The sequence below is a fragment of the Schistocerca nitens genome, chromosome 5 (assembly GCF_023898315.1).
Source record: "Schistocerca nitens isolate TAMUIC-IGC-003100 chromosome 5, iqSchNite1.1, whole genome shotgun sequence".
Classification (NCBI taxonomy): Eukaryota; Metazoa; Arthropoda; class Insecta; order Orthoptera; family Acrididae; genus Schistocerca; species Schistocerca nitens.
This window is the reverse complement of record NC_064618.1, coordinates 676,168,604-676,196,494: the sequence shown is the minus strand read 5'-3', so window position 1 is coordinate 676,196,494 and position 27,891 is coordinate 676,168,604. Positions and strand designations below refer to the sequence as shown.

Genomic DNA, 27,891 nt, shown 5'->3' with positions numbered 1-27,891 from the left:
ACGTCGCTAATACTACAAACAGTACCGATATACGCGAATATACCTTTTTGACGATAATGTTTGAATATAAATTATATGTGACATTTGTACATTGTCGGTAGTTGCCATTTTAGTTTATACCTTATTACTAACGTATTAAAATTGCTACTGTCTTACTTCTAATGCACTTGCATCATCTGACGGAAACCTGATAGTGACTTGCCACTTGCATCATTTGACGGAAACCTGATAGTGACTTGCCACTAGTTGAAAAGGGTACTGGCAATAGATAGTAATACATCCAGAGGTGCTATTGAAGTACTGTTTTCTAAATATTTGTCTGACTGTGATGTACTGTAGATGATACCTTCTCATAGCTCCTGCTCTTTCCTAATTATACCTGCCTTTGTGACTTGGGACAGGGTCTTCGATATAATGAGGTGAAAGCTATAAGCTCTGTTCTCATTTCTTTTGCCCCAGCCTGAACTCTCCAGTGAGTTTTCCTTCTACCTTCTCCATCACAGTGTTCTGATAATCTAGAACTATCATATTTGCATTCTCTTTCACATCTTTCATCAGTTCAGTTGTTCCTCATATATTCTCACTATCAGCTTATGACTACAGAATGTAAATCTCTTCAGTGACATTTCGAGTCGACTTAAGTCATCAGAAGAATTATATGGTCACTGGGTTGATCACAGTGAATGTTCCTATTACTTGTCTTCTTATTCACACCGCAATATAATTTTTGACAAAGTTTCTAGTATCCTGTAATCATGTGATCAGGAAGCTCTTTTTCTTGATTCCACTTCACTTGGCTTGTTTAGTCTAACTTTGATCTACTCACGTTTTTGAGGGTTTACTTTCTCCCACCAAATTTTGTATTTCCAACATTTCACACTTCATTTTATAGAACGTTAGCATTATTAGTGCTCCTCGTATTCCACTTCTGGACATTCCAACTTCTACAAAAGAGAATTCGGTTTCTTTTCAATTTTTTTGCGAATGGATCAGTTATCGTCAGAGTAACTTATAAGACTGTGCGTCATGTCGGTGCAATTTTGTGTTTCTAGTGTAGTAATCTTCTTTCCTATCCATATCTTCATGTCGCCTTCTTTGGAGCTTTCCCCACCTAAAGACAGGACGGATCTCTGAAGTTTTGTCTGCAGTGTATATTCAATGTACTGAAGGGGAGCTTCTGATGCATAGTGGCGTATATTCTGTGAACTACCCCTTTGTCGAACACCTGTATGGTTCTTGAAGCTGTTTGCCAACCCCCATTTAAAAGTGACTTTGATGTGGTATTGGTTGGAGCAGCTTTCTTTAGAAGTTTCTAGTTCAGTAAGAAATAATGCCTGTTCGTTGAATCATGGGCCTTCAGGATGCCAATTAAAATAATTTAGGTTGTTTTAAGTACAGCTAGTTCTGTGGTTCTGAACTTCCTAAACTTCGATTGGGATTCATCAATGCAAGAGGCCATGTGTATCTCAATTTGTTTGAGTGTTGCATTTGAGAGGAACTCCCTATGTTACCAGTAGTACACGAATCCCTCTGTAGGATTAAGGTCCATTTGTCTCTTTTTTGTGTGTTGGTTGAATGAGGGCAGAGTTTAATTTGTATGTATTATTCCTGTTACGCACATGTGTGATTATTTTTTGAAGATTTACAAGAAATAAGGTAACTCCAAGCCATTATATATAATCTTGGGCCCTAAGGAAAGGATTATGAAGAAAAAAGTAAGCAACTTATGCTTGATGGGAAAGGAAAATAAAGTAGACTTATAAAATAATGCAAAATGAATAATAAAATTTGAGAGAAAACAATAATAATTAAATAAAAGAAATATTTATTACTTCAAAAGTAAAGCTTGGGGATATTTACAATTTTCCTTCTGTTATATACATTTTAAGTTTCTGCCAGATCCTATACATTTATACATTCTTTAACATGTACATGTTGTTACAAGTATTTATTAAAAATAATTACAAACATATAGTAAAAATAAGTTATATTGCAGGTTTAATATCAGCCTTCACTAGGTTTTTGGTAGTCCTTTTTACAAAAATCTGTCAAAAATAATGTTTATTCTTATTCATCAAACTAGTGTCTTTCAAAAGGAATGTGCCCCACTTTTCCTTAAAGATATGTTGGCCATATTTCCCCTGAAATATGCTTCACTAGAGCTGGTTGTATGTGAATGTAATTGTACTTCTGGCACTGACACTTTCTCAGGACATCAATTGTCTACCACTGTTACAGTACTGTTGTTTACTTCATCAGTAATTTAAAAAAAGTACACTCTATTCCCCATTTATTGTCATGTAAACAGATAAATACAGAATTAATTTTCCGGCAGGAGTCCTTTGAACATATGTCATAATCTTACTTCAGAACCAAGCAAGTATAGGTGTTGATTTAATCCCTTAAGATATTGACAAATTTGTCATTGCAGACTAGCACACCAATCTTACTGTAAACAGTGCAAATGTATTTACTGGAGATTATCACATGAGAAGCAAAGACTTTAGACTTGAAGGTTAGCTGCTATATAAGGATACAATAAAGAAGCATCATTTGAGGCATGCATCCTACATATAATGCATATGACTTTACTGAGAAGTGTGTTAGAGAGTAAATGATTGTAAGATATGTTCATGTGGTGAAATGAAAGTAAAGAGCTGGTATGTAAAATCTTAATGATAGACATACTATTTTAGAGATTAAGTTTAAATGGTATAATGATGCAAATACTCTATAAATCAACTCAAGTTTATATCTGTCTGAAAGAAATGATTAACAAATTGTTGGAGATAAGCCTGTTTCTTTTATTTGGTTTTTGTTCTGGTGGATTTTATGAACATTCAATCAATAATAAGAATGGAAATAAGTGATAGCAGAGGCTGTAATGGAGGAAACAACAGGCAGTTTTTTTAAAAAGTCCACATTTCATAAACAGTTAAATTAGTGACTTGACATTGTTTATAATACAGATAAGGACACTGGTCATACATATTTGCCCTTCCACTTCAACAGACATAAGTGTAATTTTTTCTTAATAGTTTCTGTTGTATAGCATTCACAACAAGAAAAAAATTACATAAAATATTTTCGAGACACTTGTATTTACATAAATTCAAAGACAAATAATACATGAAAACTGAAGATTATTTCATCAACTGCTGATAAATCCTGCATTTGTTCTTGGGATAAATGAAACGAAAAATTACTCTGTCTGAGCATAACAAATGTAACTGAGTTCAATTTTCATTACATGTAGCATTAGTATGATGTGTCAATACATATGCAAAATTCTTTTATTGTAATTTATTTATTTCAAACATGGATTTTAAACATTTGTTAAATAAATTACATTGAGTAGTATGGTGTAAAGTACCTTTCCATTTACCCAATTGCTGTAAAAAGCTGACAACTACTGAACAATGGGTAAAATGAAGTAGTTGTTTGATTCTTAATATAAGTCTCTGTTGGTGGTCTCAGTATTAACCTACATCTTCTTGATATAGCTAAAGAGAATAAAGAGAATATCAGATATCTTCTATATCACTTATGGAATCTTTTTCCATTTGAAAACACAGTTTCTCAGTACATAAATAATAACAGCATCAATCATAAATTTGTTAGGGGTGATATAGGTTACGTGTGGCTGCCTAAAACTCAACAGAATTGTCATTACTGACACAAGAGAAAAATGAAACTTGCTTGATGACGACTTCTGTAGCTGGTTTTCAACAAATTTATATCGCTGTAGCTTTTACTTTGCACAATGACAGAGGAACCAGTCCAGTGATACATTACATTGTCTGCACCAAGCCAGAATTCATTGCATGAATCTGGAATTAATAACCACATATTTCTATGTTTATGGATGTGAGTTGATCCAGGGATTCAATTTTGTATTTGCTCAACACACTCAGCGCTGCTGAACAGATTCACTACAGATATGAGCTAAATCATTAAAGAATACAATGATTTATAGGTGTGTTACTGAATCATGGAGATTATTTTTACATTATAGTTTGTTAAAATCAGCAAATATGTAAAATCTCGTCCTCTATTGACTAAATTACTCAAACAACGCCTCAAGAAAAGAAATATGTATACTGTTAACCAGATGCCATCTTATATTTTTGCAGCCTTTGGAAGGCAATCCAACCCTGATGTTAAAAACAGTTTATTAAAAACTCCCACAAATCTTTTGGAACAAGTGCCATAACAGCAAATGTATTTCACACACATGTTTATGTTAAATTGACCAGTGTGTTATCACATTCCATTTGAAATCACACTAGAAGCAACTTTGCTCTTTGTGTCAGAAGTGAAAGTGTATTAGATTTGAACGCTATTAAGTTCAAAGTTATGAAATTGTATGCCTTGTAATACTGTGAAGAAAGGGAGAAGAGTGATAGTTGGCCAATGGACAGTGCACTTGGTTGTGGTGAAAGTAGAACTCGCTTATGCGTTCAATAAAACAGCTATTGTACAGTTTCTTATTTCATTTCCTTGGTTTCAACGATTATTGGCTGAATTTAACTATATTTTTAAATAACTGGATGCATAAGAACCCAGAAACAACGCGCATGATGATGATTCGAATTATTCATAGCATTTGCAATAAACGTAGTCACTATGCCTGCAAGTCCAGTGTCAGTGGCATTATTAATAACCACAACATGGCAATGTACAGAACGTAGACAATCGTTAAATTTTGGTCATTGAGAGTTGGGCGTACTACAGTGTAGATAAAACCACATCCCAGAACACTGCAGATATGTTTCTTCCACGTCAGCTTCCCTGAATAATGATGTTCATCAGATCCGTTGATATATTTAGCCCCTTTCCTCATATGTTATATTCAGCAACACGTCTGTCAGGTTCAAAATCTGTTTTGTTCACTTGCAGTATACTTCTGGGACAGAGAACTCTTTTGAGGATGCTATAGTTTCACAAAGCACCAAATTTAACAAGTGCCAGAGTACTCAGCTTTTTTTTCCTTCCTTTTTTTTAGTGTCTCAGTTTTACAACTGATAATGCTTATCCAAACGAAATCAATAAATTCACTATTGAAGCTCCTTCCTCGTCCTAACAACTGTTTGCTACTCAATGAGCAGCTGAGTTGACAGGGCTCACTCAAAGTCATAATCCTCTGACGGTGATCTCTACCTACCATACTGACGGTAAGATTGTCCTGTTGATCTGCGTGTGAATGTAGTGATGGACTTCTTAGAATAAGTCTAAATTTATCACGTTATGTAATAGTGCTAGGACAAAGTTGTTGGCTGAAAGACTCCATCACTGACGCATTGTAACCAAACGACAGGAGTTTCTCGAGGCTGTCACTGACAACAGCTCATGCTGATGTACACTTAGTGGACCAGACCACAGTTGAGAAGAAGACTGGGGTGGTGTGCTCGATGAAGGGCGTCTGCAATACATCTTTACATGTTTGGAACTTTTTACTGTAATTCTCAAAGTTATCACAGCATTTGATGGGAGGTAGGCTAATGATGTAAGATAGTATGCTTGCCATTCTGCCACTAATAGGTATTGCCCAAGTGACAGGTTATGTATTGGGACAATTAATGGAGCAGTTCTTCAAGGGAGTCCTAGACAGTCGCCAGTGCTGAAGTACATCCATCGCAGCAGAGTGCAGTTCTGAAGAATTCCAGATTGGTGTACTCGATTATGCAGTGTGCTTGCAGTAATTTTGATGGTGTGTGTACTTCTTACAAGGTTATCACAGTACTTGATGGTGACAGGAGAGGGTTTTAGTCTGGTTGCTCTTTATTTTGGCACTGACACCTAGTGCCCAAATGGGAGGTGACGTTCAGCGCCAACTATTAGAACAGCTCCTCGAGTCCTTGACAGTCGCCCATGCTCTCCAGTGGACGAGACCGCGATTCAGAAGAACCCGGGGTTGGTGTGCTCGATGATGCAGCGCTTGCAGTACTTCTTGACAGCGCGGTAGCCCTCGATGGAGATCTGGCAGTCCTGGATGTTGAGCTGCTGGAGGCCGCGGCAGTAGTAGGCGACGCACTGGACGCCGCGGTCGGTGACGAGGTCGCAGCTGCGCAGACTGAGCTTCTTGAGGTTGGGGCAGCTCTCGGCTAGCGCGCGCAGCCCCGCGTCGCTGACGTCGCACTTGCCGATGTCGAGGGCCCGGAGGCGCGGGCACGAGCGCGCCAGCACGGCGATGGCGTCGTCGCTGACGGCCTCGCAGCCGCGCGCGTTCAGGTAGCGCAGCTTGTAGCAGCGGCGCGCCACCACCTTGAGCCCGGCGTCAGACACCTGGTCGCACTTGGCCACCGACAAGTAGCGCAGCGTCGCGCCCAGCTTGGCCAGCTCGTACAGCCCGAAGTCCGTCACCTGCGTGCAGTCCGACACGCTCAGCTCTCGCAGCATCGAGCAGAAGCTCGGCACGTACTTGATGCCCGCGTCTGTAACAAACCAACAGGACAACGTTCCAATTAGCCCTTGGACCTATTGCGGGCTGGTGGCTGTGGAAATGGATTATCTGCGAAGAAGTGTGACAACATCAAGATTCTCAACTACATCCCTACACTGCATTAAGTGCTGAGCAAGAACAGACTCCGTTTACTAACATAAATACACATACACACTCTAGGCTTTCAGATTTTGTCTGTAATATATCGTACAGAAACAAATTAAAAATATTCTTGATCTGTGTGATAAAAGTGGCCAAGGATGTTTCACAATTATTTAAATCCACCTCTGCAAGAAGAAAAACGTGTGCTTTTTATCAAACCCGTTTGCTTTTATTCACTTAAAGCAACTAAGCACCAACACACAGTAAAGGACTGCTTAAAGACCATAGAATTATTGGAAAGTGAACACTATCGAAAAACATCGAACACGTAACACAGAAAAAGAAAATCTTTGCCTGCTACCTTCCCATTTCTCTCTCTCTCTCTCTCTCTCTCTCTCTCTCCCTCTCCCTCCCCCCCCCCCTCTCTCTCTCGTTCACTCTTCCTCCCCTTCAACCCACTGTTCCTTCCCCTAGTTTATGTTCACTGTTCACTGCCTTCAACTAATCTTTGTCACCACCAGCATCAACCATTCTCCAGTTAGATCAGTAACTCCAAACACTACTCCTTCGTGCAACTCATATAGACTGTGCAACAGAATTATTTGCCATACGTTGCGACGCACGAGTTTGAAACTTGGCTCAAAGGTCCCTACAGACTTCCTGTGTAATCGTGCAAAAACACGGCGCCCTTGCGACGTCACACTCGGGCTTGGCATGCTTCAAACAACAAGATGTCGACACAGGCGAAGAAAACACCAAAGCTCAAAAGTTCATGTGAGTGGTAAGTTGGGTCAGTGATGTCTCATTGGCACCAAATTTCATCACAATTCTGCCCAACGTCACCGTGGCCGGGTTACACGATGAAGAGGTCGTTATAGTCCGTCTTACCCACGCTGGGTATCGCTGGTTCTGAATTCCATCGTCCAGACGTCAAAAGAAGGGATGAAATGTGCGTGAGAGGAGCTGCGACGACCTTCTCATGGTAGCATTGAGCAGACTTGTGGCGAAATTTGGTGGCAGTGCGACATCATTAATCCCCTATACAGATCACATGAACTTCTGAGCTGAGACCTTCTTTCGCATGTGTCGACACTTTGCTGTTTGAAGAGTCGAAGAGCCCGAGGGAAGTCACGGAGCTCCACGGTTTCGCACCATTCCAGAGGTAGGTCGTAGGCACCTTTCCACCAAATTTCAAACTTATGCGTCGGAATGGGAGATAATTACGGGTTTCGAAAAAGTAATCTTTTAATTTCGTTGCGCAGTGTACATAAATACAAACATACAACAAATCACAGATTAAAAGAACGTTTTCTTGTTTTTGGATTAAGTGAAAACCAGAAGCAGCAAGTAAGTTTTCAACAATACACAAAACATACAGACATGTTTTTAACAAGGAGAACGGAAGCAAAGATAAGTGGTGCAACATTGGATCGTCAAGAAGTGTGCAATGCTGCACGCTAAACTGAAATTAGGCCAAAAGCTATCAGTGTGAAACGCAAGAATATGCATGCATGCAAAATTCCCAGATGTAAGAGGAAATTAGGCAGATATGCAGCAAGTAAAAATGAAGTTCAATATGTTTTTGAACGCACGTTGCTAGACTACAAAGCAAAACAAAATTATGAACCTGTATCGTTCCATATCATTGTCTATGTTTTAAATAAATAAAATGAACCGCGAGGAATAAACTAAGCATTTTTAGTACCTATGAAGACTGCTTTGAAGTACACTTAATAATTTAAAATAGCTCGGACGCTTCTCGGACGATGTCTAGAGAGGCCCAGAATTCGCTCTCAGCAAATAGTTTACTTCTTGCTCTCACAAAGATCATTTTTTGCGACACTTGAATTCTTATATCAGTTACTTCCCAATATATTTACTGTTTCTCTAGCGGACAATAACAAATTCTGTTTCAGCTGAACTGAAATCTGCGGAAAGACAATCCAAGAAGCAAAAACGGTTTTGCAAGTAGACTTTTCCTCCTCGTCCTGGTTCAGACTGGAGTCTGTCATGCCGTACCCTGTAAGGGTGCCATCCTATTATTGAAGAAGCAGAATTAGGGGAATTAGAGATTAACAGGCCTTTGGGGCTATCACTAAGACTAACTAATTTTGTTGATATAAATTAACTAGTGGTTATATGTGAGTTTCGGTGTTGCATGAGGGGTACCAAGTAGACAGTAACGACGAGCTGGTATAGAGGTACTGCCTATAATTATTGCTGATCGCAATGACGATGAATTCAGAATTTTCGCCAAGATGACTTTCCCCGTTGTTAAGAGCGTCCTACATGCCGTTTGAACGGTGTATGACCACACCAGAGAGATGACACAGAAGTAGATCTGCCCGTTAGAGGTCAGTGTTTTACAACCCAAATCAAGTAAGCAACTTGCCCAAAACTGTGCAAATGGGCATATTAGATTGGCTATGAGAAGTAAAGCCTCTGCGCAGTCGGCCGTATTCTCTGAAACCGCAACTGTTGACTAAACCCCACAGTAAGAAATTTGTGGTAAGGTCTTATGGGACCAAACTGCTGAGGTCATCGGTCCCTAAGCTTACGCACTACTTAATCTAACTTAAACTGACTTACGCTAAGGACGACAACACACAAACACCCATGCCTGACGGAGGACTCGTACCTCCGACCGGGGGAGCCGCGGGGACCGTGACAAGACGCCCTAGACCGCGCGGCTACCCCGCGCGGCCCACATTAAGAGCTCTGCCTTACTGAATCCAGTTTCTTCTGCTACCAAGGCGCGCTTCCGAGCTTGGTACAGTCTCAGAGCACATACTCCTGCTGTTTAGGCGCCATGTGTGACGTTGCAGCTGAGTGCTAAAGGCACCAGAACGGCCGATAATAGATTGTCAGTTAGCCGAAGAAACAGTTAATAATCTCGTTGCCATTCAGCTACAACAATTACAGCATCAGAAATTACGATTGCAACTCATAATTACGATTAACACCCCCATGCCGCCGCTGAGGTAATCTTCCACGTGATACTGCCACGTGCCATCATTACTGTCTCTCTGGTTCGTCCTAAATTACGTGTTCTCTTTCTTTATTTGTGTCCTCTGATTAGTTATGTGGGTAGTTTTGTTTGACTGACGGAGCGTTGTCCACTGGTCAAGTAATAACTTGCCAGTATCCAGCCTCTTTTTTACCTATACCAGAGCCTTTTTATTCTGTTCAGTTCGTAGGTTCGTTCATACTAGGTCAGTAATTTACTCAAGTAGGAAGTGGTTTAACAGCTCTACTTGACGGCTAAACTTCAAGTAAGCAAGTGCGCGTTCTACAAGATTTAGTTGGCAGTCAAGTGTTGGTTGTTGTCGGTGATTCGGAAGTGAGAGTTCGCAGCAATGGTTATACTGTAAGAGGTGAAAGAAGAGACTGAAATTGTAAGGAAGAGAATGAAAAAGTGGGCACGAAAATTAACTGGCCGAAGAGATTAGCAGGTCGCATCAAATGTGCTTCTGAAAGAACTCGCAAATAAAACCTAGTGTAGTGATATTCACCTAAGACAAGCGGTATCTGCAGAAAGTAAACTGCAGGCAGTGTTGTACATTCTTGTTGCTAGGTGTAGTTTAAGGATCCTGACACGTCTGTTTCGACTAGAGATGTCAACTAATCTCCTTTTCCTGGAACTGCGGTATTCCCATCGTCTTTTTCAGTACAGAGGACGTTTCACATTCCAGCAGCCCTTCCTTCTCCACGTACAGAGAAACAAACTGAATCGTTGTATCGTCACTTCAACGAACCATGATTCTGATCCACAGTAAACAGATGAATGAAAAGAGAGAACGGAACGACGACAGATGATAAAGTGTGTCACTAAACAGACAGTATTTACACTCAGTGGCGCGCCAGTGGTAAGTGAACTGGACTGGGAAAAGCTGCTGGACCAGCTGCTATTCAGATTACTTGATCGGGCCGTCCAAACTGTTTTACTTTCCATCTTTGCTAAACAATATTGTTCAGACATATCTGGTTACTAAATTACTCGTCACTTAACTAAATTATTGACCTAGTGTGAATGTGCTTAGTGGTTTATACATTTGAGAGAGTTTAGACCATTATACATATTTAATTGAGTCTGTGGTCGACTCTTTGTCAAGCAGATTTGTGCTACTCCCTTTCCTTCTTAACCTATCATTGTGATTGTGAAGACAACGTCGTATTACGCCTGTAGTTGCAGAACGAACTCGATGCTTTAGGATCGGTCACGGCAGGGAGTAGGATAGTGGGTGCTCGTTTCCAAGTCGCATAGCTGGAAACGCTTTTTCACCTTTTCGCAAATCATGTACTCTGGTGCAAAAGTCTTCGAAAGTTCCCATCTCATTAAGAACGAAGCTGTAAATCGCAAAGAGCACTAAGGAAGTTAGCAACATACGTCTTTAGTGACTATCGCTACAAATTACCTCATTAACAACATTCAACGATTAAAAGTACTTGTTAGCTGGTTGGCAAGTAGCAATGTTCAATGCCAAAACCGGTGAGAAGTAGTTATGTACTATATTTAATGATAGAGCTAGTTAAGCAGTCACGAAAAAACATTGATCACACCCACAGATAAGCAGACTGGTCTCTTTGTAGCGCTATAGGTGGTGTGGAACTTATACCAGACATGTGACCCTTATCCTCATCACAGTGAAGCGATGTGTGTGTGTGTCAGCCTGTTGTACGGAAACAGTGCGGTAAGATGTGGAGGCGTCAGGGAGTTACAGTTACCTCATTATTAATGAAGTTTCCTGGTTTATTATGAGTATCAACGCGGACTGCCCAACGTATCTACAAGGAATGGTGTACCACTCATAACCATAACAAAGTTAAAAAAATGGCAGCATAATATAGTGGCTGGAAGAAGACTCATGGGATATTATTGAACCTCGACTGGGCCGCTAAATCGTCCGATATTTGTCCCTGGGTCTATTTGGAACAGCAGGTGAAGTTCATGGGGTCCCCGGTTCGATTCCCGGCCGGGTTGGCGATTTTCTCTGCCCGGGGACTGGGTGTTTGTGTTGTCCTCAACATTTCATCATCATTATCATCATTCGTGACAGTGGCTACATAGGACTGTGAAAAAATTGGACTGTATAAAAGTGGGGACTTTGTAAGGGCGCTGATGACCGCGCAGTTGAGCGCCACACAAACCAATCATCATCATCATTCCTGAAGTTCGGTAGCTCTAGGAAATGTAATCTTCTAGCAGTGGCTTTAGCTGGATACATCACGGCTGAAGAAACTTGCGTACTCTCCTCCTGAAGGAATCGAGGCGATTATAAAGCCGACAGGCGGCGTCACGCGTTGTTTTTCTCGTGTCTCCTGCTCTACTTGTAAGTGTAATGGTGTAAGAGGTGGGACCGACCTGTGATCTGGACGCAGCGGCGCAGGTAGAGGTAGACGAGCTGCGGGCAGTTGCGCACGATGACGCGCAGGCCCGAGTCCTCGACGGCCTGGCAGTCGGTCAGGTCGAGGTACTGCAGCAGCAGCCGGCGAGGCGGTTCCGGGCCGGGCGTCACGCCGATGCACGACACGCGGCAGCAGCCTGCGGGCAGAGGACATTCTGATAACTTTCTAACCGTATTCTGTTGCGCTGGTTCTACAGGGTTACTCACAAAGAAACACCTGATTTAATTTACTTTTCTTTCATGAACTATACATGTAGGTTGAAGAAACATTCGCACACTCTTAACTTCGCAGCGTGATTCTCCACAAACTGGAAATACAAAAATGTCTCACAAAATTTCATGCTGCACATGTTTCTGGCAGATTCGATTGAGAGTTTGCAAAGTAATCTTTCAGAGCTAGATCAGAAATGTAAGGACTATGGTATGAAGAAAGTAATGTCAGTGGGAAAGAGATATAAACGGATTGAGTGCCAAATAGGAGGAACAAAGTTAGAACAGGTGGACGGTTTCAAGTACTTAGGATGCATATTCTCACAGGATGGCAACATAGTGAAAGAACTGGAAGCGAGGTGTAGCAAAGTTAATGCAGAGAGTGCTCAGCTACGATCTACTCTCTTCTGCAAGAAGGAATTCAGTACCAAGACTAAGTTATGTGTGCACCGTTCAATATTTCGACCAACTTTGTTGTATGGGAGCGAAAGCTGGGTGGATTCAGGTTACCTTATCAATAAGGTTGAGGTTACGGATATGAAAGTAGCTAGGATGATTGCAGGTACTAGTAGATAACAATGGCAGGAGGGTGTCCACAATGAGGAAATCAAAGAAAAACAGGGAATGAACTCTATAGATGTAGCAGTCAGGGGTCATGTTACACGCATGGGAGAAGCAAGGTTACCCAAGAGACTAATGGGTTCAGCAGTAGAGGGTAGGAGGAGTCGGGGCAGACCAAGGAGAAGGTACCTGGATTCGGTTAAGAATGATTTTGAAGTAATAGGCTTAACATCAGAAGAGGCACCAATGTTAGCACTGAATAGGGGATCACGAAGGAATTTTATAAGGGGGACTATGTTCCAGACTGAACGCTGAAAGGCATAATCAGTCTTAAATGATGATGATGATGATGATGATGATGACATGTTTCTGGCAGTAAATTGACATTGCCCCGCGATCTGAGGCGCCTTGTTACGGTCCGTGCGGCTTCCCCCGTCGGAGATTCGAGTCCTCCCTCGGGCATGGGTGTGTGTGTTGCCATAGCGTAAGTTAATTTCAGTTAGATAAAGTAGTGTGTAGGCTTAGGGGCCGATGACCTCAGCAGTTTGGTTCTTTAAGACCTTACTACAAATTTTCAATAAATGGACATTAAAGATTGGCAATCTGGCAACACTGTAATTACATGTGCAGTAACTACCTCTCTCAGGAGACACCTGATTTGCTGTGTTGTTGGTGCGGTGGGTAGTGTTTTGGGTTATCGTGCAGGAGGTCGAGCGTTCGAATCTTAATCGAGTCTTATTTGTTTTTATTTGCTGATAGTAGTCTGCGTGGTACGGTATCTGGCGCCTTAATCGTCATAGAGCAATTACAGTGGGTCTTCTGCAAAACATTTTCATTTACATTCTAGGAACACAGAAATGGAAGTGCAATCGTTTTTATTGGTCAGTTTTTAAATAGACCTTTTTCACGTCGTGGACACCACTGCATCTACTATATTCCAAACCTGTTTTCTGTGTACCGTCCGCCAATGGTCCTGTTGATTAATACCAACTATTATTCTTGCCACGTTCAGGTTCTAAGTTTCTTTACGCCTCACGTCATCAGTAGGGCTAGCAATGTGCTTTGCAAATAATTTCAATGAGACCATTAGGGGAGGGTACTGAGAAAACAGGTTTCGAATCTAGGAGATGCAGAGGGGCGAAACAATTTGTGCACAAGACGTGCAAAATGCTTCTTTAAAAGCTGAGCAATGAAAACAACTGTATTACATTTCTGTGTTCGTAGTACGTAACTGAAAATGTTTTGCAGAAGACCCACCGTAATTGCTGTATGACGATTAAGACTCCATATACCGTACCACGCAGATTACTTTTAGCAAATAAAACCAAATAACCCCGAGCCACAATCGAACCCTCGACTTCCTGCACACTAAACCAAAACGCTATCCACTCTACCAACTGTGTGCATAACATAGGCACTTAGACTCCTTTGGACAAGACAGAACCTGAAGTTTTCATTACCACGTTAACATTCTGATTATTGCGTATATGACCGCTAGAGTGCTCATGGCAACTTTTCTGCGTTCTTCGTGATTTAGAAGTTTCAGTGCAGAGGATTTGTAAAGGAGGCAGTTTAAGTTCCCCTTTTACCAAGAACCCCGAAGAGCCCTGACCAACCTATGGAAACAGATCACAGCTCTGGTGAAATCGGTAACGATAGTGAAAATTTCTCGTGTATGGGACGAGTTCAGATTCGATTTTGGTGTTTGTCGTGCAGCAAAAGGGGGCACAGCGATAACTTATGGACTTGAAAGCTTCTTGTTTCCGTCTGTATACATGTTATTTATATTCAATTTACATTCCAATGAATGATAATTAATTTACTTTCTGAATAATACTGTGGATCTATACAGGGTAGCCAAAAACACTCTGAAAAGCTTCTAAGCCTGTTACAGAATAGGTTCAGCTGAGAAATAGTTGTTAAGAAAAAATTCGATACGTTGCACTGTTTCCGATTTAACTGGGTATGAAGTTGGCCAGTTAGGTCGTCGCACGCGCAAATTCAAGCAGCTTGCCAGAGATGGTGTTGCCAAGCGTATTCTTCATTTTGATTCCTCAAACTGAACTACAGAGCGATACAAAAATTAGGCACTGCACGGTAGCAAGGACTGAACTCACTACCGTCCAATGGTTTCCAGTGTCTTGTGTTTTTCAGTTTCTACAAAGAACACGCTTGGCAACACCGCCTCTGGCTGCTCGGATTTGTGTGCGCAATGACCTAATTGGCTAACTTCCCGTTCCACTACCAGCCGCCCCCACTTTCCTGTTACCTTCCTAATTCACAACTGTGTGGGCGGCAACGACCATTTTATTTAAATAATTATTCAGGATATTAATTTGCGTAGCCTGCCCGAGTTGCCGAAGACTTTTCGTATAAACATATCTTATGATAACGATGATTTTATGATTTTTCCAGTTTAATGGAAATAATAAGAGTAAAAACAATAAGAGAACAAAAATAAAAGTGATTACTAACAAAAATAAAAGAGCAGTAATATAGTATGTTACAATCATGTCCCAGTTATAAAAGGTGTGAGGTATCCATATGAGTGCTAAAAGGAATCCGTTAAACATCGGTTACACGACAAATCAATCAAATCTAAAGGCAGTAAATTCAACTGAATTCCTAGGAATTACTACTACAAACAACTTAGATTGGAAAGGACACACATAAAATCGTGTGGGGAAGGCGAACCAAAGGATGTGTTTTATTGGCATAACAGACGATGCAACAGATCTACTGAAGAGACTGCCTAAACTACACTTGTCGGTCCTCTTTTGGAGTACTGCTACGCCGTGTGGGATCCTTACCAGACAGGGTTAACAGAGTGCATCGAGAAAGTTCAAAGAAGAACAGCGCGTTTTGTATTATCGAGAAATAGGGGAGAGTGTGTCACGGACATTATACAAGATTTGGGGTGGACACCATTAAAATAAAAGCGTTTCTCGTTGTGGTGGGATATTCTCACGAAATTTCAATCACCAACCTGCTGCTCCAATTGCGAAAGCGTTCTGTTGACGCCGACCTAGATAGGAAGAAACTACACACATAAATTCTGCACCGACATCGGTAAAATCTGATTCACGAACCCTGTACAACGCCTGTATAGGATTTTTATTTTATAAATAAAGCCAAATGATTTTACGGGACACGGTAGAGCTCGAACTGCCGTCTCCCATCTCGGTTGCCAGCTGTTAAGTTTTATGATACACATTATACATGTACCAAAGATTATTGGCGTGTCAAATACAATTACAAACAATCGTACAAGAGATGGAAGGAAAATAGAAACAATGTGTTAGGTAACTGTAATTGTATTAAATGTTTGTGTAAGTATCAGTATGAGCTCGTTGGATGTAAGTGAGAAGTAGTCCTGGCGGGGTGTATGAAACTAATTACAAGACTGACGATGCCCCCACCTCCCCGCCGACCACCACAACAAAGTTCGATTTCACAGTAATGACCATTTCGTGAGATGTGTCTGGCAGAAAGAAACGGAATACATGGCTCTTCCTTCTCAGTATGCCCTCGGAATTTTAATGATAAGTCTACGCAACGCATAGCAACTCTTCTGTAGCGTCAACCACTAGAGTATAGCATTCCGTGAGGCTCCCGTGCTTATGACATTAAACAGTGACGAAACGCACAGTTCTTCTTTAGCCTTATGAGTTAACGGTCCCAGAGCGATGAGATGCATTTAAGAGTCGGTCCGATGAGTGTTTTTTAGCCTCTTTCTTTTGTGCATGAATGGTCCTTGTAGTTTTTCTACAAATGAAGTAGCGTGTGTGTATTACAGATTTGGTTCTAGGTAGAAGCTGCGGAAATCGGAGTTGGGCTCGTTTACCTCTCTCTCACGTACTGCTGTCTTCCATGACTGTCGCCATCAAATATGCGAGTTGTCGCAACTAATATCTGCATTTTAGGGGACTTAGCAAATTTCAAAAGGAAAGTTCAACATGGGTGTCCAACTTTGTGCATAACAGACATGAGAAATCCTTTGTAGAAACGGTAGTGCTGAGAAATAGTGATGTCGGCAGTTAAAAAAGTTACTGAGAAAAATAAATATTTTCTCATTCCTCTCCTTTTATTTCCTTGCCCAATCAGCTGCATTTTTTTTTTCAGTTTAAATGCAATCTATTTCGAATCCACAAGGTTTCGTCTTCAGGCGGGAATCACTGAACATTCGCAACACACATCATCTGATGTAGACCGTGAAGAACCTCTGTAACCATCCATATATCCACGACTACTAATATACCTGAAATGACAGATTAGGAAATGAATAAAATTATTTATTTTCCTCGTTGAAATTATAAAAAAATCCATGAGTGTCTAAATTGAAATGACTGATTTGGTAATTACGACAGTCAATCACTAAAATAACATTCATTCAGTCCACTACTGATTGGTTGTAGTGAAAACCATGATCAGATATTCTCAGTTACACAATATAATACAGGTGGTGGAGGGTGTCATTGTGATACAGATGACCATACGAACACAAAAGGATTTCGTGATGATTACTGACTGTCAGAGATAATGGACGAGCGTAAATACATCAATTTGAGGTAAAGGACCCTGTCCGCGAAAGATCGAGTAGAAAGTTATAAGCGAAAATCGTTCTGATACCTCTGACAGTGGAATACATGTACCGATTGTTGCTAATATTGTAGGACAGACAGAGAGTTGGTGGTATGGACCAGAACAAGAAAAAAAGTCTAGTAAACATAGGCTCCAAAATGCATACATTAAGAGCTGTGAGCACTTGTTCATCCTCGTTACTTTGCAATACATCTCTTCTTCTGCAAGCCCTTTAGTTTCCATATTTTTGGGGGAGGTAATACGGACCAAAACGAGAAAAAAGTGTCTGGTGAATATCGATTCTAAAATGCATACCTTAAAAGCTATGGAAAATTGTTCAGTAGAATATTGGCAACAACATCACCAGTAGGTGTATTTCACTGTCAGTGATACGCGGACGATATTCTCTTGTAACTTCCGACTCTAGTTTCCAGACCAGGGTTCCTTACCTCAAATTGATACATTCCTTAACGTCATCACGGAATCACCCTGTAATGTACGAGGGCTATTCGGAAAGTAAGGTCCGATCAGTCGCGCAATGAAATTCACAGTGAAAATCAAAAATATTTTATTTGCAACAGTTTGCTACACCTTCCAGCTACTTCTCTACGTAGTTGGCGCTTCGACTTACATACCTGTCGTGGCGTTGTACCAACTTTCCGTTACCCTCGTCAAAGATGGCAGCCGCATGTACTTCCGCCACTTCTCTACGATGGTCTGCAGCTCGTTGTCTGTCCCAAAATGTTGTCTTTATAGCTGGCGGTTCATATGAGCAGAGAAGAACATCAGAGGGGGGCAAGACTGGGCTGTATTGTGGGTGATCAAGCACTTCCCATCGAAACCACTGCAGGTGCGTCCCATTGCCCCTGTAGTGTGTTGCCGAGAATATTATCGTGAAGAAAAAAGTGCATTACAGGTACGTCATGTGGGGTTGCATAAAATCAGGGAAAACCTTGCGTCGTGAACATATACGAGGGCAGTTCAATAAGTAATGCAACACATTTTTTTTCTCGGCCAATTTTGGTTGAAAGAACCGGAAATTTCTTGTGGAATATTTTCAAACATTCCCGCTTCGTCTCTTATAGTTTCATTGACTTCCGACAGGTGGCAGCGCTGTACGGAGCTGTTAAAATGGCGTCTGTAACGGATGTGCGTTGCAAACAACGGGCAGTGATCGAGTTTCTTTTGGCGGAAAACCAGGGCATCTCAGATATTCATAGGCGCTTGCAGAATGTCTACGGTGATCTGGCAGTGGACAAAAGCACGGTGAGTCGTTGGGCAAAGCGTGTGTCATCATCGCCGCAAGGTCAAGCAAGACTGTCTGATCTCCCGCGTGCGGGCCGGCCGTGCACAGCTGTGACTCCTGCAATGGCGGAGCATGCGAACACACTCGTTCGAGATGATCGACGGATCACCATCAAACAACTCAGTGCTCAACTTGACATCTCTGTTGGTAGTGCTGTCACAATTGTTCACCAGTTGGGATATTCAAAGGTTTGTTCACGCTGGGTCCCTCGTTGTCTAACCGAACACCATAAAGAGCAAAGGAGAACCATCTGTGCGGAATTGCTTGCTCGTCATGTGGCTGAGGGTGACAATTTCTTGTCAAAGATTGTTACAGGCGATGAAACATGGGTTCATCACTTCGAACCTGAAACAAAACGGCAATCAATGGAGTGGCGCCACACCCACTCCCCTACCAAGAAAAAGTTTAAAGCCATACCCTCAGCCGGTAAAGTCATGGTTACAGTCTTCTGGGACGCTGAAGGGGTTATTCTGTTCGATGTCCTTCCCCACGGTCAAACGATCAACTCTGAAGTGTATTGTGCTACTCTTCAGAAATTGAAGAAACGACTTCAGCGTGTTCGTAGGCACAAAAATCTGAACGAACTTCTCCTTCTTCATGACAACGCAAGACCTCACACAAGTCTTCGCACCCGAGAGGAGCTCACAAAACTTCAGTGGACTGTTCTACCTCATGCACCCTACAGCCCCGATCTCGCACCGTCGGATTTCCATATGTTTGGCCCAATGAAGGACGCAATCCGTGGGACGCACTACGCGGATGATGAAGAAGTTATTGATGCAGTACGACGTTGGCTCCGACTTCGACCAGTGGAATAGTACCGTGCAGGCATACAGGCCCTCATTTCAAGGTGGCGTAAGGCCGTAGCATTGAATGGAGATTACGTTGAAAAATAGTGTTGTGTAGCTAAAAGATTGGGGAATAACTTGGTGTATTTCAATGCTGAATAAAACAACCCCTGTTTCAGAAAAAAAATGTGTTGCAATAATTATTGAACTGCCCTCGTAGTTGGCAGGAGACACTATTGTTCTGGGCACCTTGACGTGCTCACTGTGTGCTCAGAATTGAAAAGAGTGATATTACACGATCGACAGGCACACTAGAGGCATTGTCCAACACAACTGTGCAATGCTTCATCGGGTTTTCACTGTCGTTTCCATTTCGCGACCTGTCGGACCTTACTTTCCGAACAGGCCTCGTACCATCCAGTGTTAGTATCATTTGTGCTCAGTTTCCCTCAGATGCCTATCTTTTGGATTAACTCAGTCTACGTACATTTCACGCTGTCTCATCAGTGGACCTTCAGCAGGCAACACTGTCGCTGTCAACCTTCGGATTTTCTTTTTTCCTGGCCTTATCACATACCTTTACTGGGTCGGCATGTTAATTATTAGGTTTGGCGATGCTGATGCTAATGGATGGCTGGATAGGCTTCCTGTAGATGGGGTGGAGTTTGTGTACCCCGCGTCTGGTATTAGCCTGTGCGCAAATGTGCGGGTTTTCTAAATGTTTACGAATCGTGTAACTAAGGCGAGATGTGGGTACCAGCGCAGTATTCACCTAGTCGGATGTGGTAACCGTCTAAAACCTGGCAGCCTTCGTCGTTAATCCAACGAGCGGATTCGGTCTGGGAACGTCATTCAGTTCAATGCAACCAGGCGAGACAGTGCTTTTGCGCTCTCCTAAGACTAAGTTATTTAGATTTTAATAACAGTTGATTCAGTACTGACTGCTCATCAAAATACCTGTATTACTGTGTTATTAAGCGTACAGTTAAAGGTTTCACTTTCATTTATATACACTCCTGGAAATTGAAATAAGAACACCGTGAATTCATTGTCCCAGGAAGGGGAAACTTTATTGACACATTCCTGGGGTCAGATACATCACATGATCACACTGACAGAACCACAGGCACATAGACACAGGCAACAGAGCATGCACAATGTCGGCACTAGTACAGTGTATATCCACCTTTCGCAGCAATGCAGGCTGCTATTCTCCCATGGAGACGATCGTAGAGATGCTGGATGTAGTCCTGTGGAACGGCTTGCCATGCCATTTCCACCTGGCGCCTCAGTTGGACCAGCATTCGTGCTGGACGTGCAAACCGCGTGAGACGACGCTTCATCCAGTCCCAAACATGCTCAATGGGGGACAGATCCGGAGATCTTGCTGGCCAGGGTAGTTGACTTACACCTTCTAGAGCACGTTGGGTGGCACGGGATACATGCGGACGTGCATTGTCCTGTTGGAACAGCAAGTTCCCTTGCCGGTCTAGGAATGGTAGAACGATGGGTTCGATGACGGTTTGGATGTACCGTGCACTATTCAGTGTCCCCTCGACGATTACCAGTGGTGTACGGCCAGTGTACGAGATCGCTCCCCACACCATGATGCCGGGTGTTGGCCCTGTGTGCCTCGGTCGTATGCAGTCCTGATTGTGGCGCTCACCTGCACGGCGCCAAACACGCATACGACCATCATTGGCACCAAGGCAGAAGCGACTCTCATCGCTGAAGACGACACGTCTCCATTCGTCCCTCCATTCACGCCTGTCGCGACACCACTGGAGGCGGGCTGCACGATGTTGGGGCGTGAGCGGAAGACGGCCTAACGGTGTGCGGGACCGTAGCCCAGCTTCATGGAGACGGTTGCGAATGGTCCTCGCCGATACCCCAGGAGCAACAGTGTCCCTAATTTGCTGGGAAGTGGCGGTGCGGTCCCCTACGGCACTGCGTAGGATCCTACGGTCTTGGCGTGCATCCGTGCGTCGCTGCGGTCCGGTCCTAGGTCGACGGGCACGTGCACCTTCCGCCGACCACTGGCGACAACATCGATGTACTGTGGAGACCTCACGCCCCACGTGTTGAGCAATTCGGCGGTACGTCCACCCGGCCTCCCTAATGCCCACTATACGCCCTCGCTCAAAGTCCGTCAACTGCACATACGGTTCACGTCCACGCTGTCGCGGCATGCTACCAGTGTTAAAGACTGCGATGGAGCTCCGTATGCCACGGCAAACTGGCTGACACTGACGGCGGCGGTGCACAAATGCTGCGCAGCTAGCGCCATTCGACGGCCAACACCGCGGTTCCTGGTGTGTCCGCTGTGCCGTGCGTGTGATCATTGCTTGTACAGCCCTCTCGCAGTGTCCGGAGCAAGTATGGTGGGTCTGACACACCGGTGTCAATATGTTCTTTTTTCCATTTCCAGGAGTGTATTATTCCAGAAACCACGAAAAAAACGCAAAGTCACCCTGTCGCATTTTTGTTTATGTTTTGGCGCAGTAAACTTAGAGAACCCGGTTTAATTGTTCTGTTTTTCTTTTGCAGCACTGTAAGTGCCGTATCTCTACTCATCACTGAGTTTATTTTTCTGGAAAGTAGCGTAAATCTTAAGTTGTTTCATTCATAAACATTTGAATTAAAAGTCACATTATATTATGAATAAGATGGTTAACATACTACAATTTAAGAGCAAACAACGAAATTTTTACATTATATCCTACACCAGAAGCGCTTACCTCTAGGACTCATTATTGCAACTCCTAAATAACGAAAATTCGTATAGTGTAAAGTGTGTTAAGTGATTTAATTCTATTCCTAGGGGCTTTAATCTCTGTTGAAAAGCGCAATAAGTGTGGATGGTGTCGTAGGATGGTCAGACACGCAACAGTACGTGTAAATTGTGGGCTGGAGCTTCACTAGGGTGACTAGTGGGGAAATGAATGGGGAACTCAGTGACGATCTCTCATCGATTTTAGGCTCTGCAAACAAGACAAGAGAATAGCTGAGCAGGAGGCAAAGAACTGTGACCTTCAAGCTGAATTAGAACACGCGAACTCTGAAGTGGGTAGGTTGAAGGGAGAAAAAGCTCGTGGAACCGTGTAAAAGTAACAAGCAACGGGCTAAAGGGGAACAACTCTTCCCCATCTTTATCTATATTTCAGCTTACAGTATCGAATAAATTCGACTTGTTACCTGAAGCTAAGAGGGGAAGAGTATCATCGTGCTGTATGTCACAGTGGAGTGCAGCAGAATTTTAGCAAAGGAACTAAGTGTAGGTCAGTATCAAAGGAGAGCATGAAAAGAAAGAGTCTTGTAGATATGTGGTAGCCGTGGTAGGGGCGGTGACCAGGTGGTACAGGACAAATTAGGAATAGGGTACCAGGCCACAAGTACTGTGAAGTCAATACTAGTCTTAGCCAAGTGATGAAAGATATAGGGAAACTGTGCAAAGATTTTGACAAAGAGGATAGGGCTGTTGTAGTACGTGGAGCAGGGAACAGCCTGGCTAAGCACAGTGATGACGGTACTAGGGGTGACCTGGATGAAACAGCAGTAGCAATTACACAAAGAAATGTGTGTCAGGTGGAGTCGGGGAAATTTGTTTTTGTAGTGATCAGCACATAGAATTGTGTTGTGAATTAATACTGAAAAAATTCGGTTCTAACTGTAGCTGTACACAGAGTACTGAATTTTTTATAAGGAATGTGGATTCCTTACTGTGCTATCTGTCAGACGGCATCAAGCTGTTAACAGGCTGTGGTGACTTCAGTGTAGATTTTTCTTAAGGATTTTGATGGGAAAAATGATCTGGAAACAGTATTTGCATCCTACAATTTCATCTCCATAACTAACTTTCCAATACGGGTGGATAAAGACAGTAGGACCCCAACTGATACTGTTTTCTTTGGTGAAGCTCAAAGCAAGAAAATAAGTCTTTACCCAGTAACAAATGTTCTCTCTGATCATGACACACAGTTAGAATAAATAAGATACTTCTCGGTGTAAATCAGTTAGAATAATTAATGACTGAAGGATACATATTTTTAAGAATAGTTTAAAATACATGACCTGGGGTGAACTTCATAATGAACCAAATGCTACTATAAAATTTAATCTAGTGCATGATAAATTGATCTCATTATCTGAAAATAGCTTTCTGCATAACCTTAAAATTTCTCGGGGTCACTAGAAGGATTAAAGTATCTTGTGAATAGAAAAGGAAAATGTATCTGTTGACAAGAACAAGTAATGCTCCTGCTGTAGTTATACATCACAAAACCTACTCAAAATTAATAAGAAACGTATAAAAAAAATCAAGGAACATACACTCGATATCAGAAATCAGTAATTCTGGCAACAGCCGTAAGGCTATGTGGAAGGTAGTGAAATGAGAAACAGGACAACCAGCCACAGAACGGGAAAACATCAGTATTGAACTGAATGAAGAGACTATATAAGTGATGAATCACAAGCATCAAATACACTTAATAATCATTTCTTAAATGTGTTAAAGGATAGGGGCAAACAGTTCAAGAGAAATATCACAGCTGTGTGTTGAAAAAGCAACTCTCATAAAACTGAGTCATATGAATATCACCAACTGCTCACTGTGAAATTAAGAAAATTTTATATTCTCTCAAAAATAATAGCTCATCTGGATTTGACAGTCTTTTCAATACAGCACCAAAGATTTGTTCCCATATAATATACTCTGATTCATCTAAAATATGCAATGCATCACTACTCAAGGCATTTTTCCAGAGGGACTGAAATATGCCATTGTTAAACCCCTTCTTAAGAAAGATGATAGGATAGATGTCAACAACTATCGACCTGTTTCACTACCGACATCATTTTCCAAGATTTTTGGGACGGTATATTCTAGAATAGTATCTCACCTCAGCGACAATAATATCCACAGCAAATCACAGTTTGCATTTTAGAAAAGTTGCTCTACTGAGAATGCCACTTACATGTTCACTCACCAAATTAAACAACAAAATAGTTCCGGCTGGTATTTGCTGCAACCTATCTCAGACATTTGACTGTGTGAATCACAATATTCTCCCGTATAAACAGAAGTTTTATAGGACTGACAGCGTAGCTATCCAACAGGTAATGTCATATATATAACCAAAGGAATGCAGAAAGTTGTACTTATTCGACCTATGTACTTAAGGGACGTTATTCTGACTGGGAACAAGTCACATATGGGGTTCACCAAGCCTCAATCTTAGGTCTATTATTGTTCCTCAACTATGTGAACGATTTTCCTTGTAATGTACAGAAAGCAGAATCAGTTCTTTTAGTAGATGACACTAGTATTGTAATCAGTCCAAGCATATATACCGCAACAGAACATTATTGTTAACCGTGTATTTGACTGGCTTTCTGTAAATGGACTCGGATTTAATTTTTTTTTTAAGTTACAATATATTGATTTCCGTACAGGCAGAAGTACTGCACCAATGATAAGCGCAATGCATGGTAAAGCAACAATACATATGGTGGAAATTTTAAAATTCTTAGGTGGCCATATTTTTGATCAGAATTTAAACCGGAAAAAGCGTATTTTGGAACTCCTAAACGACTTAGTTCAGAGACATTTGCACTGAGAATAATTGAAAATCTTGACGAGATACAAATTAATAATTTGAAGTATTTTGTGCATTTTCAGTCAATAATATCATATGGGGTAACTCATCTGTAAGAAAGAAAGTCTTCATTGCTCAAATTAGTTCTGTACGAATAATATGCAAATTTCACCCAAGATCATTTTGTAGATATCTGTTTGAAGGCGCTAAGCATTTTCACTATGCTTCACATATATTTACTCCCTCATTAAGTTTGTTGTAAATAATTACAGTACGAAAAGAGAAAATAACAATCATTGTGCCACGTTCATGTTGTCTTCAGCTCAGAAAGGGGCTTACAATGCAGCAACCAAAATTTTTGATCGCTTAACCAGCGATTTAAAGTGGCTGACAGTCAGCAAAGTAAAATCTGAAACGAAACTAAAAAATTTCTCCCTGGCAACACATATTCAGCAGAAGAGTTTCTGTGGTGAAAGATGGTGGGTAGGAATTATTAACTCACATCTGTATATTTAATAATAATATTGAAACAAACTTTGTGCAGGATCAGCACGTAGGTATATTTACAAAATAACTGCGATGTGATTGTAATGACTCATTCCACTTCATCCGGTTTATCATACAAATGGTCAAGGGAACGTGAAACTGATTCGTGCCTCCCCGAGTGCGGGAGGCAGCTTGCTAACAGGTCATCAACCTCCTAATTTTCCTTGGAAAATTACAATATACAGGGAGACATCCCGTTGGCAGTTCGGCCTGCGTGCGCTCAGGAATACACAGAAGCGTCTTTTCATTTGGTTGTTATTAGTTTCATGCGAACTTAAGTATCAAGACAATCATGATTCCTAAGATGGTTTCATGATGCAAGGCAGATTACAGATAAGACCGTCAGCGGAACGAAACTTCAATAAGTCAGGAGATTCTCGTCCAGCGGTAACTATGAGATTGCCACCTGCCTTCTGCGAAATAATGAGCCTTTACGACACCGAAGCAATTACAGAAGCTTTATGGTGGCCGTTTCGATAAAAACAAGTCTTGCTTGTAAGGAGGGAGTCTCACATACAAGGAACGTTCGCACACGTAACTGCAGAAGACTGCGAGTGCATGCAGATCCACAGCATCAGTAAATGGCATTCTGTTATATGTGGCGGGGAATGGACAATCAGTAGGTTATATGAGCCGTTGAAGATCAGCTACTGCGGCTTCCCACGGCTGAGGAAACCCTCGCCAGAGACCAGTGTCGCTATCTGGACTCCCATCGATGCTCCAGGTTCGGTATGTTGCCCTCAGTGGTAGGCAATGTCGGAAACCACACTACAGACGGATAACGAAGGTCCGAGCATACGGAATAGGTTACCCTGTATGTAAATGGCTCTAAGACTTTTTAAGTAATGAAGCCCAGTACGCTGTGTTGGACGGCGATTGTTCATCAGAGGTACGGATATCGCGTGAGGAGAGCCCCAGAGAAGTGTTACAGGACCGCTCTCATTTTCTATATACGTAATCACTCTGACGCCGGCCGCGGTGGTCTCGCGGTTCTAGGCGCGCAGTCCGGAACCGTGCGACTGCTACGGTCGCAGGTTCGAATCCTGCCTCGGGCATGGATGTGTGTGATGTCCTTAGGTTAGTTAGGTTTAAGTAGTTCTAAGTTCTAGGGGACTGATGACCATAGCAGTTGAGTCCCATAGTGCTCAGAGCCATTTGAACCAATCACTCTGACGGATAGGGCCAGCAGTAATCTTCGATTGTTTTCAGAAGATGGCATAGTGTCCTAATCAGTGTCATCTTTATTTGACTGTAGGACGGTATAAAGGTGACTTGGACAGAACTGCCATTCGCTTTGATCAATGGCGACTTACTCTGTATGTGCAAAAATGTAAGTTAGTGCTGAAGGGTAGGAAAAACAACCCAAAAAAGGTTCGAAGGCCGTATTAACGGTGTGCTGCTTGAGACAGGTACGTCGATGAAATAGGCATAATGTTGCATGGAATTTAACGAGCACGTTAAGTCGGTAATAGAAAAACAGAGTGTTCGGTATCGGTTTATTGAGAGAATTCTAGGAAAGTGTAGCTCATCTATGAAAGAGACCGCATACAGTTCTTGAGTACTGATCGAGTGTTTGGGATCCCCATCAGATCGGATTAAAAGAAGACACTGAAACAATTCTGAGGCATACTGCTAACTCTATTACCTGTAGGATCGATCAAAACGATGCTCCACGAACTCAAACAGGAATTCCTGAGGGGAAAAAGATGTTCTTTTCGCGAAACGCTATTGTGAAACTTAACCAGGTAGGCATTTGCGACAAACTGCAGGATGAGTCTATTGCCAACAAAGCACATCTCGTGTAAGGAAAGAGATATCACATCTTGTATGGAAGAATATAGACAGTCGTTCTTCACTCCCTCCATTTGCGAGCGGAACAGGAAAGGGAATGACTGGAAGTGGTACGAGGCATCCTCCGCTATACACAGTGGGGTGGCATGATGACTGTGTATGTAGATATGGAAGGACATGTAGTGGCCCAGATTTATTTGAAAAATCCCGGGGCAATGTAAATCACGCACGACAGAGGCCGTTCACGAGACCCCCTTTCGTCAAATTCCTTATAACTGTTCGCCAGTCTGGGATACTTACAAGGTTGAATTGACAGTAGAGACAGAAATGGTCAAACGAGAGCCGCAGGATTCAACACAGGATTGTTTAGTAGGTGTAAATGTGCCAAAGAAATGCTCTGCTAACTGCCGTAGTACATATTGCTGTACATAAATACACTATATGATCAAAACCATCCAGACACTCCCAAAAACATACTTTTTTCATATTAGGTGTATTGCGCTGCCACCTGCAGCCAGGTACCCCATATCAGCGACCTCAGTAGTCATCAGACATCATGAGA

The 27,891-nt window shown here is 42.1% G+C and overlaps 1 protein-coding gene across 1 annotated transcript in view; it reads right to left on the bottom strand.

The window, feature by feature from the left end:
* Positions 1-1,854: 1,854 nt before the first annotated feature.
* LOC126260650 (F-box/LRR-repeat protein 7-like) overlaps positions 1,855-27,891 on the bottom strand; it is a gene marked incomplete at its 5' end in the record, with an annotated part of 240,820 nt that continues 214,783 nt past the window's right edge. Inside the window, 2 exons of the mRNA XM_049957987.1 lie at positions 1,855-6,434; positions 11,907-12,086. Of these exons, the coding sequence (XP_049813944.1) occupies positions 5,899-6,434; positions 11,907-12,086 (716 nt within the window). The remainder of the gene's footprint in view (positions 6,435-11,906; positions 12,087-27,891) is intronic.